Source organism: Lolium rigidum, chromosome 4 (genome assembly GCF_022539505.1).
Source record: "Lolium rigidum isolate FL_2022 chromosome 4, APGP_CSIRO_Lrig_0.1, whole genome shotgun sequence".
Classification (NCBI taxonomy): Eukaryota; Viridiplantae; Streptophyta; class Magnoliopsida; order Poales; family Poaceae; genus Lolium; species Lolium rigidum.
The window spans coordinates 257,030,546-257,045,466 of NC_061511.1; the positions used below are offsets into that span (position 1 = coordinate 257,030,546).

Here is a 14,921-nt window from a genome sequence, read left to right on the forward strand (position 1 = left end):
ACCACCTCAACCCACAGCCAACACCTTAAGCCACCACATCATCACCCAACAAGATCAGTAGTGGGCTAGGGTACCCAACCAGTGGTTGGCATCCATCTAGCCTTACCAAATTCATTGAAATGATCATTACTGCAAGCAGTTCACATCATTTATCCATTTAATAAAGCAAGCTAATACAGATAAATGAACTACACAAGTAATCAAAGCACCAGTACCTTGCAGATGATCCAATGGATCATTGCAAGCATCAACTGATGCTTGAGCAAGCACCATCACACACCAGGCCAAGCCTGTGTGATACACACACAGCACAGAGTGAGCAGCAGTGAGGCACAGACACCAAAGAGCAGTTTTTACAAGCAACTGATGATCATATGATCATCAGAAGCTTGCTAAGAGCATGTTACAGCATGCTAGAATCAATCCTAGTATCAGTACATGGGCCAGATAATTAAATCAACCATATAACATGAACAATTGCATCACAGATAAGTAAATAAAGGCAGTATAATTGTATCCAGAAGCACTCCATCAAGGGATGGAGTCGCCAAGTCAACAACAAGGCTCAATTGAGCATATCCATGAATTAGAGCACAAATAATAGCACATCAGGAGCACTGGCTCTTGCAAATTGCAAGGAGGACACACAGTCATCAGGCCAGAGGCAAGTAATTGCACACACAGGAGAGGCAGGAGCAAGATAGCAGCAGCAGTAACAATGAAATATAGCATAGCACCACAGCATGCTCATGAGCAAGAGCTCATGAGATGCAACAGCAAGTAATGGAGCAAGAACAGCACAACACAACAGTTAGGATCCATGGCAGCAGCACAGCAACAGCATACGCATAGCGGCACAAGCACAGCAGCAGTAGCGTAGCAGCATGCCTAGCCTAGCACAGCGCGGCAGCTAGCACAGCACCAGGGCTAGCATGGCGCAAGGCCACAGAGGCGTAGCAACAACAGCACATCGGCACGGCCAGCATCTCCACATGGAGAAGCAGGACAGTGGCCAAGCTAGACGAAGAGGAGGAAGAGAGAATAGAGTAGAACAGGTAGCAGAGGAGGAGGAAGGAGAAGTGAACTTACAGGTGAAGCGGGAGGAGATCGGCCATGGCGGCACAGCGGCACACGCCGGGCGAACGGCGGTGCCAGGCCAATCCAAGCCAGGCACCACCTCTCTGCATAGCCAGCGCAACCACGGCGAGGCACACGGCCGCGCCACGGCGCCAGGAGCGTCGGCGGCGACGAAATCGCCGCGGAACACCACGGCAGGCGAGCAGAGGCGATGGGGGCGAGACGAGCAGGCAGCGAAACACAGATCGACGCGGTGGATCTGAAGCACCGTCGAAAGGCGGTTCAGATGCGCCACATCTCACCGCCGGCGATGGCCGGTGGCGGCCGGAGTAATTTGGCGACGGCGCAGGCGGTCACGACGTCGCGAGAGCGAGGAGGCTAGGGTTCGCGAGAGAGAAGGGGAAGGGGACGGGCGCGCCGGACCAAGCCCGACGTGCGGCTCGGGTTAGGGTTAACCACTGGGCCACCCTGACCTGTGGGCCCAGGGGTGTTTTAGACATTTCATAATTCCAAATAAAACAGAAACTTTGAAAATGCATAGAAAATGATAAATAGCTCTAAAAAATAATTAAAAATATGAAAACTACTCAGGATAAAATTCTCTATCATAATAAAATATGAAAAGGAATTTTTGAAGACAAACAAGATTAAGTCCAAATTTGATGAATAAAATAATCATTTAAATCACACCTTATATTTTCAATAATGAAAATAAGTCCATAAATTCTTTTGGATTTTAAAAGCACATTGACAACATTTGAAGGTTGTATTTTACCTAAAAATAGTATCCCTAAATCATTCTTAGTATCAACCTCTCACATGAAATGATAAAAACACCGGAAGGGGGGAATAACCCTAAAAATGGAATCATGCATAATTGCTTCTTTACCATTGCACTTATCGGACAATGATGCTATTTTCAGCAACAGAGGACAAGGGTCAGTCCACACCATCCAACTGCAACACTTTGCAGTGTTCAGGCAAGTTCATCACTTGCTCATGTCATTTGAGTATTTTTATCAAATTACTTGGAAAGTACTATGTTTATCACTATTGCATAAAAAGCAAAACCACTATTTTCATAACTATGAATATGACTAAGTGGTGGGCAATGGAACCATGGATTGTGTTGATATGGTGGATGTTCCATTGCAAGGGTTTATATCCATCTAGGATTAAACAACAAATGTCGTCCAGTGATTCTTGTGCCGTAATACCCGTGTTAACCATAAGATCTGGTGTGGGACGGAATAGTCAATCGTATTTCCACCTCTTGTACATCAACGGACGCGCTTTACATAGGCTGGGGAAGCCTTAAGTCCCCACGGCAGAGACCGTAGTTACACTTGTCGCCCGAGGATCAGGTTGTAGGGTGGGGGTCCCAGCAAAGTCCCCACGGTATTGCGGTCTATGAGGGGTTGCATCTACCGACGAAGGAGTTTGGTTCGATCCCAGATTGTTGTCGTGGTTGGGGTCCATCCTTAATTGGTGTAAGAGGACCGGCGAGGACCCAGGGTCGGGGATGCAACAAAGGGTGGGTGTATGAGGTAGCGGAGGAATATGATCGGCTATGACCTTATACCGGGCCTCACACCGAAGGAAGTATGGACGGGAAAGCTGCCCGGTTGGCACCAAGGTTAAGATCTCTTATGGGTAAAGCAACACACCTCTGCAGAGTGTAATGAATCGTGACCTGTCACTCCTCGTTCCGGGATTTGGAACTGCGAACGCTGCCGGAAAGGAACTCCATGAAGTTCTAGTAAACTGGTGAAGGCTGACGGACATAGTTCTTCGGAATAAAAGCAACCTCTTGAAGAAATGTTAATCAAAACCTGCATTGGTATTAGACTTTCTGGTCTAATATCGTAGCTAGTGCATTAAACACCTCTTTTCTATAATGAACGTGTTGAGTACGCTCGTACTCATACCACTCTTAAATCCTCGCTTAGATTGTCCGAACCATCCGGAAGAAGACAACGACAACTCTCGAAGGAGCCGAAGTCATCGGCTATGAAGAACCGGACCTCTCGGGAGGTGTTGAAGGTGTAGACTACCTCATAGTCTCACGGAACCGTGGAGGGTTCCGGAGGAGAGCAAGCTTAGACCGATCAAGTAGTAGTAGTATTCGAGCAGTACGAACACTAAGTACTTAACTGCTCGAGGGAATAAATGTATCACCTAGTAAGACTTTTATATTGTAAGTTAAGTTGGGTTCGCCTCGAACCCAGGAGTATCCCTCTTAGGACCGAAGAGGAGCTCCGAGATGATATGTACATGTTGCTTGTAATAATAAATGAATGAGTTATGGACCTGCTATGTTCTGTTGTACTACTCTGAGGGATGTAATATTTGCGGATTGGTACTTCATGAATGTTATATCAACGACTGGCATACTACAACATGCAGTGGTATGCAGGGTCACCACAGGCATGCTCTCCTCCGGCACCTGGCGCGTCTTCTGTGTCGCGCCCGGGCAGGAGTCACCGCTTCTAGGCGTCCGGTTGAGGTCGGGAACCGCCGCCCCGGTCAACTTCACCGGCGGCAGGCCGGAGGCGAACCGCGACGCCGCGTGGCCCTGCAAGGGAGCGGGAGTTCCAGGGCGCAGCTGGAAACTTACCGAGCTGACCGAAGAGGCCGGAGGAGCGACGCCGGCGATCCCCTCTGTCTTGACAATCATGTAGCCCTCCGCTAAGGTCGGATGGAGGGCTACTTGCGCGACGCCGGCTTTGATCTGCATCTGCCAGGCCTGCTGGTTGGCGGCCGCGGCAGTCTTGATCTTCTAGTTCTTGCGCCGCCCGCGACGCTTCGCGGCCTCCACGATTTTCTCCTCCGCGGAGAGCACCTTCTTTGCCGCCTTCGGCTTTGCCTCCCGGCCGCCGCCGGTGGCGGCCCGCTTTGCTTCCGCCGGAGCTGCAGCGTCCATTCTGGCTATGGCCGTGGCTACGGGGGAGTGTGGGGCGGCGGCGGGTGCGAGGGTTTGCTCCGCATCCATGGCGGTAGCTGCGGCGGCGAGGACGTCCATCGCTTCTCGATTGCTCGCGCCGGTCTAGTTTCCAATTTCACGCGGGGGAATGGCCAGTGGCGGGAATAATATCGCCCTCCAGCCACTGACGCGCGGTCCTACGTCTTTTTCGGCGGACACTCGGCGCGACCGCCGAGCGTCCGCGGAGACGCAAACCTGGCGCATATTTGGGTCAGGTTTGCGTCTCCACGGATGGCCTGGTCACTTTACGTCGCACCGCTGGAACAGGCCCCAGACGCATTTCCGGTCACAGCGGACGAAAACGGTCGCTGCGTCGCGCCGCTGGAGATGCCCTTACATGAGCAAGATGGAGCCACTATATTTTAGTTCCGATCTACTCAAGTCTTAAATAAGTTTCCAATTTGCGCAGCAGGTTGCTTGAAATTCGTAAGGCGAAATTGACGGCCTGATGGAAGTTGTAATGGCATTTCCTACATTTAATAATTTTTGCCATGATTTTAGTTTAAAATTACCAATATGTAGAGTCTTAGAATACTGATCTGCTTAAATCTTCGCTCCCTCAAAAACGACAGGAAAGAGCACAAGAAAATGGTACTAATCATCATCAAGTTCATGATTATTTAAGCAAGGGTCAATGAGAGGGTGACCAGTGCTAATGCCCTCAACTGGAAGATAAAAATTACAAGAGGGAAAAAAGAAACACCAAGACGAGGCAGTATTTGCTGCTAACTGCTGCTATCCAAAATACATGCACGACACTAACAGCTGACCAATGTTTACAACAAAAGGAAATGAGAAAAAAAAATCAGAGCGTCTAGCTAGCTGGCAGTGGTACGCTAGTGTGCTTCCCAAGCTCAAGTAGTAGGCCTCCCATGGCTGGGGAGATTAATCAAACAGCAATCGGAATATTAATTATTTTTCCACCGTGGGCGTGGTCTTATGTACAGGGAGACCAAACCCGGAAATGCTTGCCGTACCCAGCCAGCTGCTCCTCATGCTTCATCTCCATTCCTGCTTGCGTGTGTGCTCGTGCAGGTCTGATCCATTTCGTTCTCCGTTGCAGCTGGGTGGAACCGAGAGCACGCGCAGAGCTGGGTGCTTCTTCCTCCGAGTCCGGGCGGGCGGGCGGGCAGCTTCAAGAAAGGAGCTTGGGTCAACCGAGAGGCTGGAGCTGGCCGCATTGCATCTGCATCAGAACAGAGTCGTCGATGCAACCGCCGTGGTACCCGCCGCCGCTGGCCTCGAGCTTGACGCCGCCGTAGAGATGATGGGGCACGAACTGGTGGTGGTGGTGCCCGCTGCCAGCAGGGGCCGCATGATGCGGCGGCTTGCTGTCGACGAGCGCGCCGCCGAACTGGTCCGGGACGGCGGCGGAGGCGGAGGCGTGGGTGAGCACGGAGGAGGGCGGCGACGGCGATGGGTTGTCGTCGTCTGGGATGTTGACGGTGGTGATGTCGTGTATGCTGGAGCGCCGCTTGTCCTTGCCGCCGGAGTTGAGGCGGATGAAGTACTTCTGCGCGTGGCTGGCCACCTGCGTGGGCGTGCGGGTGGTGACGAAGTTGCGCGAGATGTTCCGCCAGTCCCCGCGCCCGTACTTCTTCAGGCCCATCAGGAACAGCCTGGTGGTGAAACGAGACCGAAACAGCAGATTCATCAGCGCCCAGCCAGGAACGCGCGCGCGCGAGCGGCATGATACATCGATTAAGGCGGTAGTAATTGGGTGGGGACTTACTTGTGCTCCTCCTCCGTCCAGGGCACGCCCTTCTTGCGCTCGTTGTCGGAGCCGCGCCCGCGCTTGCCGCCGACAAGGTAGCAGGAGCGCTTGAAGGCGAGGGCGTCGTCCCCGCCGCCGCCGTCCCAGTCCAGGGTGAACCCGGAGGCCGGGGAGCCGGCGTTGGCGTCGTAGCGGGGGAAGGGCACGAGGCCGGCCTCGATGAAGCAGACGTCGTTCTCGAGGTCGTCGTAGTGCGCCACGACGTCGGCGACGGACTTGCCGGGCAGCAGCGAGGCCACCCGCTCCCACCGGTCGGGCGCGTCGCCGTCGACCCGCGCGAGCGCCTCCTCGAAGAGCTTGTTCTCCTCCTGCGACCAGGCGCCGCCGGAGCCGTGCCGCGTGTCCTGCAGGAACCAGCCGCCCGCCTGGCCGGGGAAGTAGGGCGCCGGCGGGCGCGGCAGCACCTCCATCCACGACTCCTTCATCATCCCGGCCGAGTAAGGCAAGGCAAGGCAAGATTCGGCCTTTCTGTGTCAGGGCAAGGATGCGAGGTCGTGGGAGGAGAGGGGAAGTGGCAGTGGCAGGGGGAGGCGGTATATATGGCGGCGCGGTGGTGGTGGTGGTGGGTATCGATTCCGGCAGATGCCAAAGTGGCGAGCGATGATTCGGCGTCCACCGTGGGAGGGTTAAAGAAAGGAGAGCGGGTGGTGATTGGGCCGTGGTGGAGTTTGTGGTCTCTCAACCAAACAAAACAAAAGCCTCCTGATCTCCCTCGTCGTCGATGTGCAGGGAGCTGGGAGGAGCGGCGGGCGTGTGCGCGTGTTGGTCCAGTCCAGTCCGGCAGTCCGGCCAGGCTGGAGGGGAGAGGAGAAATGATAGCAGAGGAGAAGTGGGCGCCTTTGCTGTGCGGGTGCAGGCGACGTCGCCTTTCTTTATTGGCCGTTGCTTGCCGCTTTTCCCAAGGCCATTTATTATTCCGCCTTCCGCCTTCCCCTTCCCCCGGTTGTGTCCTCGTCTTCTTCCATTTTCGGTAGGTCGACGCCATTCATTTCTGTTGCCCACAACAACTCTCTTCTGCTCAACGAGAAACCAAAATTGAACATTACACTAAGGGCATCTCCAGCGGCGCGACGCATTTCGGACATCGAAACGGACGCGTCGTGTCCGTTTGCATCGGTCGAAATGGTCGAAATCGTCCGGGCGTCCGTTTGCGTCGGGGGTGGCTCCAGCGGCGCGACGCATAAATTTTTTTTTCCATTCATGCAACCATAATTTACGTTAAAAAAAACATAAAAAAGCCATAAAGGCGTGCTAAAAGTTGCTCTGCGCCTGCGGGTCGTCGTCGGCCGACGAGGTTAATGAACTCCGGCGTCGGCCATGGAAGCTCGTACGCCGGCGGTGGAGGAGGTACCGCCGCATGGGCGGGAGGCCGTGGCCGGGGATCCCATGCCGGAGCGAGCGGGCGGAGCGCGGTCGTTGGAACGCGTCGGCGTAGCCGGAGGAGTCGCCGGTCTCCCCTGCGCGAGCGCCGACTCCCGCAGCCGGATTGCGAGCCCCTCCCACAAAGCGAGCTCGTTGAGCTCGTCTCGCGCGCCGTTGGCCGGTGCCATGGCAATGGCCTCATCCTCGGAAAGGTCCGGCGGCTGGGTCTCCGGATCCCACGCCGGCCCGCCGTCGTCGTGGTCGTAGTCGACCATGTCGACGTCCTCGTCCGCGTCCTCCTCGTCGTCCGCGTCCTCCTCGTCGTTCTCTTCTTCTTCTGCGGCGATCTCCACTTTCCCGAACACTTTTGCTATTGTTCTGTCTCTAATTTGTGTATTTTGGATGCAACTAACACGGACTAACGCTGTTTTCAGCAGAACTGTTCTGGTATCTCGTTTTTGTGCAGAAATCCAACTTTCAGGAAAAACCTCGGGATTTTGACGAAGGCCCTATTTTCCCGGAAAACTCACGGAGCCGGAAGGGCAAGTCGGTGGAGGCCCGAGGGCCCCACACCCTAGGGCGGCGCGGCCCGGAGAGGGCGCGCGGTCCTAGTGTGTGGCGGCCTCGGTCGGCCTCCGACGCCCTCCTTCGGACTACTTATCGCCCTCGACCTAAAAACGCACGGAGAGAAGTGGAAGTCACCAGAAACCCTCCAGAACGACGCCACATCGCAAAACTCCGTCTCGGGAGCCAGAAGTCTCCGTTCTGGCACTCCGCCGGGACGGGGAATTGGAGGAGATCATCGCCGCCATCACCACCGACGCCTCTTCATCAACCAGCCATGTTTCCCCCATCCATGTGTGAGTAATTCCCCGCTGTAGGCTGAAGGGGATGGTAGGGATTGGATGAGATTGGTCATGTAATAGTGTAAGATTGTTAGGGCATAGTGCCTAGTGTCCGTAATTGGTACTTTGATGATATTGTTGCAACTTGTTATGCTTAATGCTTGTCACTAGGGCCGAGTGCCATGATCTCGGATCCGAACATGTTATTATTTCATCATGATATTCATTGTTTATGGTCTTACCCGCAAGTTGTATACACATGTCGTCGTCCGGAACCAATGGCCCCGAAGTGACAAAATCGGGACAACCGGAGGGGATGGTAGTGATGTGAGGATCACATGTGTTCACGGAGTGTTAATGCTTTGCTCCGGTACTCTATTAAAAGGAGTACCTTAATATCCAAGTAGATTCCCTTGAGGCCCGGCTGCCACCGACTGGTAGGACAAAAGATGTTGTGCAAGTTTCTCATTGCGAGCACGTACGACTATAATTGGAACACATGCCTATTGATTGCTTTGTACTTAGACACCGTTTTATTATTATCTCGCAAATGCCCCGCTTGATTGTTACATGAGTTTCTCTCATCCATGCAACACCCGTTATCCGTCCCCGTGCCTACGATATTTTAATCCTGCTGTTTACTATAATCACTACCGCTCGTCTCGTTACTCGCTACTCGTTATTTCACTACCGCTACTGCTATAAAATTGTTACTATCGATAAACTCTTGCGAGCAAGTCTGTTTCCAGTGCGAACTGAATTGACAACTCCGCTGTTAAGGCTTTCAAGTATTCTTTGTCTCCCCTTGTGTCGAATCAATAAATTGGGTTTTACTACCCGCGAAGACTCGCTGCGATCCCCTATACTTGTGGGTCATCAAGATCGTTTTCGGCGCCGTTGCCGGGAGCATAGCTTTATTTGGAAGTTCACTTGGATCGATATTGTTCGCTGCAAATTCTCCATCATGGGTAAATCTCGCGATCCTAAAGTCGCCATATTACCATCCACTACAAGAAAAGGTACAACTCTGAGTACCTCTGTCGCTCTTGATTCACCATCTGTGATTGATAAACTTGTTTCACCACCACATGCTTCACATGCTGGTACTTCTGCTGAATCTGAAAACTCTCATAATATTGATAATATTTCTGCTCGTGCTTGATGATAGTGGTTCATTGGGATCCTTTCTAGATGCTACAATTGCTAGGTCTAGACAAATTGAAAATGCTGAAACTCCCGATGCTACTACACCCGTTAGTTCACCCGAACTTGATTATTCTAGTGATGATCCCGATGAAGATTATGTGGAGCTTAATGATGATCTTATTAATAGATGCAATGCTACTGCTCGATGCAAGTAAAATTAAAAAGTTTCTCACACAATATACTCGTTAGACATAAGTTATCTCCTGATCCTAAATTTGCCACATCTCCTATATGCATTAAGGATAAAGATTATGATTTTTCCCTTGATCTATCTCATATAGCTATTGTAGAGAAAGCACCCTTTTGTGGTACTGAAAAAGAAAGTGCTGTAGAACACATGATTGAACTTTCTTCTATGAGTAGTTTGTTTTCTGATGATATCAAGATGCGTACTTACTTTGTCGCTAAAATTTTTCCTTTCTCATTAAAGGATGATGCTAAAACTTGGTATAATAATTTGCCTCCTGGTTCTATTAAAAATCCAACTAATTTGTGTGATGTTTTCTTTCGAAAATACTTTCCTGCTAGTGCTCAACATATTGCTTTACAGAGAATTTATAGATTTGACCAGGGAGATGAAGAGAAATTGCCTGAGGCTTGGGCAAGATTTTGTTCTCTTATCAGAGCTCGACCCGGACATGATTTAGAAAAGAATGATCTACTTGATATATTTTATAGTGGACTAACCATTGAGTCTAGGGCATATTTGGATAGTTGTGTCTGGTTGTGTTTTCGGAAAAGAACTCCGGACGAAGTTGAAGAATTATTGGCTAAAATAGGCCGGAATCATGATGATTGGACTACGCTCGAACCAACTCCAACGCCAATATTGAAGAAGAGGGGTTTAATTAAATTGAATGATGAAGATATGAGGGAAGCCAAGAAGTCTCTCAAGGAGAAAGGTATTAAATCCGAAGACGTGAAGAATCTACCTCCCATAGAAGATATATGTGAGATAATTCCCCCTTCATCCATGATTGAGGTAAACTCCCTTCAGCGCTTTACTAGGGAAGATATTCCGTATTCAAAACCTCCTGCTCAATGCTTAGATGAATTTGATAATTATATTGTTAAGGAAGAATTTTTTTTTTTTTTTTTTGACAACTTTACCGTAGGGGAATCCCCTACGGTGTGAATTTTATATTAAATAATAAAGGATAGTTGTAAGTAGGAAGAAAATTTTAATATGAGAGTAGAGAATCATCTAATGGAAAATTCTCAAGCTATTAGCAATTTGCATGATATTGTGGAGAGAACCTCCAATGATGTTAAGATGCTTGTTAAACATTTTCAAATGGTTCAAACTCAAATTGATCAACTCACTAAAGTGCAAAATGACTTATTACAAAATAATTCTAAAGAGAAACATGCTTATGAAGTAACAACTAGAGGTGGTGTCTCTACCCAGGATCCTCTATATCCTGAAGGGCATCCCAAAAGAATTGAACAAGATTCTCAACGCATTGAACCTAGTGCTCCTTCTAAGAAAAAGAAGAAGAAACATAAAAAATGTTGTAGAATCCTCTGAACCTGTTAATGATCCTAATAGTATTTCTATTTCTGATGCTGAAACTGAAAGTGGTAATGAACATGATAATAATAATGGTAATGATAAGAATGATATTTCTGATAAAGAAGAAGTTGAAGATGAACCTGAAAAGCAAGATAAAAATAAAAAGTATATTAAAGAAGATTTTATTGCTAAGAAACATGGTAATGAAAGGGAACCTTGGGTGCAAAAGCAAATGCCTTTTCCTGCTAAGAAACTAAAATCAAAGGAAGAAGAACACTATAATAAATTTTGTGATTGGATGAAACCTTTATTCTTGCAAATCCCTTTGACCGATGCTATTAAATTGCCTCCTTATTCAAAGTATATGAAAGATATTGTTACTAACAAAAGGAAAATCCCCAATGAGGAAATTTCCACTATGCTTGCTAATTACTCTTTCAATGGCAAAGTTCCAAAGAAGTTGGGCGACCCAGGTATACCTACTATTCCTTGTTCTATTAAGAATAATTATGTTAAAACTGCTCTATGTGACTTAGGAGCCGGTGTTAGTGTTATGCCTTTTTCTCTTTATAAGAGACTTTACTTAGATAAGTTGATACCTACCGATATATCTTTGCAAATGGCTGATAAATCTACTGCTATTCCTGTTGGTATATGTGAGGATGTTCCTGCTCAAGTTACTAATAACCGCTTGATATTAACCGATTTTGTTGTGTTGGAAATGCCCGAAGATGATAATATGTCTATTATTCTTGGGAGACCTTTTCTTAACACCGCAGGGGCTGTTATTGATTGCAATAAAGGAAAGGTTACTTTCAATGTTGATGATAAGGAGCACACCGTCTATTTCCCCAAGAGAATTGAAAAAGCATGTGGAGTTAATACAATTTCTAATGTGAGAACTATCAAAGTGGGAACTATTGATTGTCCAATATATGAGCCTAAAGAAGAATATCAAACTCTTGTGATTGGATCCATATCAATACAATACAAGGTAACATGATTGATTTGAGGTTTATTTCTTCTTATGCTATGTAAAATTTATTTGGTGGCAAGACTTGATCAACCTTGTTAACAAATACTTTTTATATGCATAGAGGAGGTAAACAACATCTCTTTCTTCCTCCACTTGCTCTAGTTGCTGTAGCACTTTTAATTTGCAAAGTTCCTTAGTCATTTAGAGATTTCAAAAAATTTCCTGGCCAGTAATAATAAACTTAATACCCAGAAATGTGCATTTTTCAAAGTTTTCAAAAATTCACAAAAATTATACCGTTGGTCCTATTTTTCGACGAGGCACCCGGGAGCACTCGGGATGACCAGTGGGGCACCCCAGGTGGCACCCCACAGAGCTAGCGCAGCCGAGCAAGGGGGCGCGCCACCCCGGTGTGTGGGCCCCCCTTTACCCCACTTTAGCATCTCTTCCTCCCACACTCTTCTCTCTCCCGAAAAATCGACACCAGCCTTCTTCTCACTCGTGTTTTTGCTCAAGAACTCCAGATTTCTCGATCTCTTTGCTCAGCCCAGATTTCTGTCTGAGATTTGGCACATTTGCTCTTCGGTATGTGACTCCTTCGATTATCCAAATAGAATTTTGTTTGGTGGATTATATCTTGCATATTTTACTGCTGTAGGTAACATGTTTAGTGAGCTTGCATGCTTGTTCTAAGTGGTAGAAACTAGTTTTGATGCATGATTAGTATTCTAGCAAGTTCCTATGGTAGTTTCCTTCAATTATATGTCACCAAATCAAGTTTTATATTGTTTGTTGAAAAATTTCAGAAAAGGGGGATGGACAACTTTAACTTTGGAGAAGTGTTCCAAGGGGAGACAACAAGCACGGGGAGGCCCTCTAGGTCATCCACCCGATGCAGGCCATCCTACAATGAGGATCTCATCGCACCAAGCTTCGCACCCGAGGAGGACAATGGAGTCCCCAACGCTGCATCCTTTCCATGTTATGAATTTTTGAGTAATGCAGGGTTGTTGGATGATTTCTTTACCCTCGTCGGCAGGGCAAGTTTAACCACCTATGTGGGAGATGAGAGTGAGCAATACTACACGCTCACTAAAATCTTTGTGGAGAGCTTCAAGTTCAACAATAGGCACTTTAACCCGACAGTTTCATTCAAGATCTATGGTAAACCTATTACTATGAAGTTGGAAAATTTTTGTGCTGCATTGGGTATTGTCCCTGTAGGTATGATACGTCTCCGACGTATCGATAATTTCTTATGTTCCATGCCATATTATTGATGATACCTACATGTTTTATGCACACTTTATGTCATATTCGTGCATTTTCTGGAACTAACCTATTAACAAGATGCCGAAGAGCCAATTGCTGTTTTCTCGCTGTTTTTGGTTTCGAAATCCTAGTAACGAAATATTCTCGGAATTGGACGAAATCAAAACCCGTGGTCCTATTTTGCCACGAAGCTTCCGAAGACCGAAGAGGAGTCGAAGTGGGGCCACGAGGGGCCGCCACCATAGGGCGGCGCGGCCCAGGCCTTGGCCGCGCCGACCTGTGGTGTGGGGCCCTCGTGTGGCCCCCCACGTTGCCCTTCCGCCTACTTAAAGCCTCCGTCGCGAAACCCCTGATGCGAAAAACCACGATACGGAAAACCTTCCAGAGACGCCGCCGCCGCCAATCCCATCTCGGGGGATTCTGGGAGATCTCCTCCCGCACCCTCGCCGAGAGGGGATTCATCTCCCGGAGGACTCTACACCGCCATGGTCGCCTCCGGAGTGATGAGTGAGTAGTTCACCCCTGGACTATGGGTCCATAGCAGTAGCTAGATGGTTGTATTCTCCTCATTGTGCTTCATTGTTGGATCTTGTGAGCTGCCTAACATGATCAAGATCATCTATCTCGTAATACTATATGTTGTGTTTGTCGGGATCCGATGGATAGAGAATACCATGTTATGTTAATTATCAAGTTATTACCTATGTGTTGTTTATGATCTTGCATGCTCTCCGTTATTAGTAGAGGCTCTGGCCAAGTTTTTGCTCTTAACTCCAAGAGGGAGTATTTATGCTCGATAGTGGGTTCATGCCCGCATTGATACCGGGACAGTGACGAGAAAGTTCTAAGGTTGTGTTGTGTTGTTGCCACTAGGGATAAAACATTGATGCTATGTCTAAGGATGTAGTTGTTGATTACATTACGCACCATACTTAATGCAATTGTTCTGTTGCTTTGCAACTTAATACCGGAAGGGGTTCGGATGATAACCTGAAGGTGGACTTTTTAGGCATAGATGCAGCTTGGATGGCGGTCTATGTACTTTGTCGTAATGCCCAATTAAATCTCACTATACTTATCATGACATGTATGTGCATTGTTATGCTCTCTCTATTTGTCAATTGCCCGACCGTAATTTGTTCACCCAACATGCTTTTATCTTATGGGAGAGACACCTCTAGTGAACTGTGTACCCCGGTCCATTCTTTTATACTCGAAATACAAATCTGCTGCAATACTTGTTTTACTATTTTCTCTCGCAAACAATCATCTTCCACACAATACGGTTAATCCTTTGTTACAGCAAGCCGGTGAGATTGACAACCTCACCGTTTCGTTGGGGCAAAGTACTTTGGTTGTGTTGTGCAGGTTCCACGTTGGCGCCGGAATCCCTGGTGTTGCGCCGCACTACATCCCGCCGCCATCAACCTTCAACGTGCTTCTTGACTCCTACTGGTTCGATTAAACCTTGGTTTCTAACTGAGGGAAACTTGCCGCTGTGCGCATCACACCTTCCTCTTGGGGTTCCCAACGGACGTGTCAATTACACGCATCAAGGTACAGCAAGGAAGATCGAGGACAACCCAAGGGAATTGTTGGAGCTCTATCGAGGGATCACCAATGATGATTGTCGCACCATTCAGCGTGGCAAGATAAGAAACATTCAACTCCCCGCCATTAAGTATTTTGCTTATTACATTGGTACTAGCATTCTTGGTAGGGAGAACACTAGCAACATATCTAGCTATCACCTTGGTTTCTTAATTGCTGCACTCACTGGGGAAACACCTTATCATCTTGGTGCTCTTGTTGCTCGCCGCTTGTCTAACAAGGGGCCCATATTTGGAGGAATTATTGCTTCGCGCGTTTTAGCATATTTAGAGCTTCCTCTTGACCCTAGTGATGTAAAAATA

At 48.3% G+C, this 14,921-nt stretch overlaps 1 protein-coding gene across 1 annotated transcript; it reads right to left on the reverse strand.

The window, feature by feature from the left end:
- Nucleotides 1–4,694: 4,694 nt before the first annotated feature.
- On the reverse strand, nucleotides 4,695–6,520 carry LOC124650323 (transcription factor DIVARICATA-like). Its single transcript, XM_047189863.1, has 2 exons — nucleotides 5,793–6,520; nucleotides 4,695–5,679 (listed from the first exon to the last, which is right to left on the reverse strand). Exons 1-2 carry the CDS (start codon nucleotides 6,260–6,262, stop codon nucleotides 5,214–5,216), a joined length of 936 nt encoding a protein of 311 aa, XP_047045819.1. The 5' UTR covers nucleotides 6,263–6,520; the 3' UTR covers nucleotides 4,695–5,213.
- Nucleotides 6,521–14,921: the final 8,401 nt, after the last annotated feature.

What these genes read in the sequence shown, in the direction of transcription:
- LOC124650323 (XM_047189863.1), bottom strand. Translation starts at nt 6,262, where the DNA reads ATGATGAAGGAGTCGTGGATGGAGGTGCTGCCGCGCCCGCCGGCGCCC. An exon ending in TGGACGGAGGAGGAGCACAA is followed by an intron (nt 5,680 to 5,792) that starts GTAAGTCCCCAC and finishes TTTCACCACCAG; the next exon opens with GCTGTTCCTGATGGGCCTGA.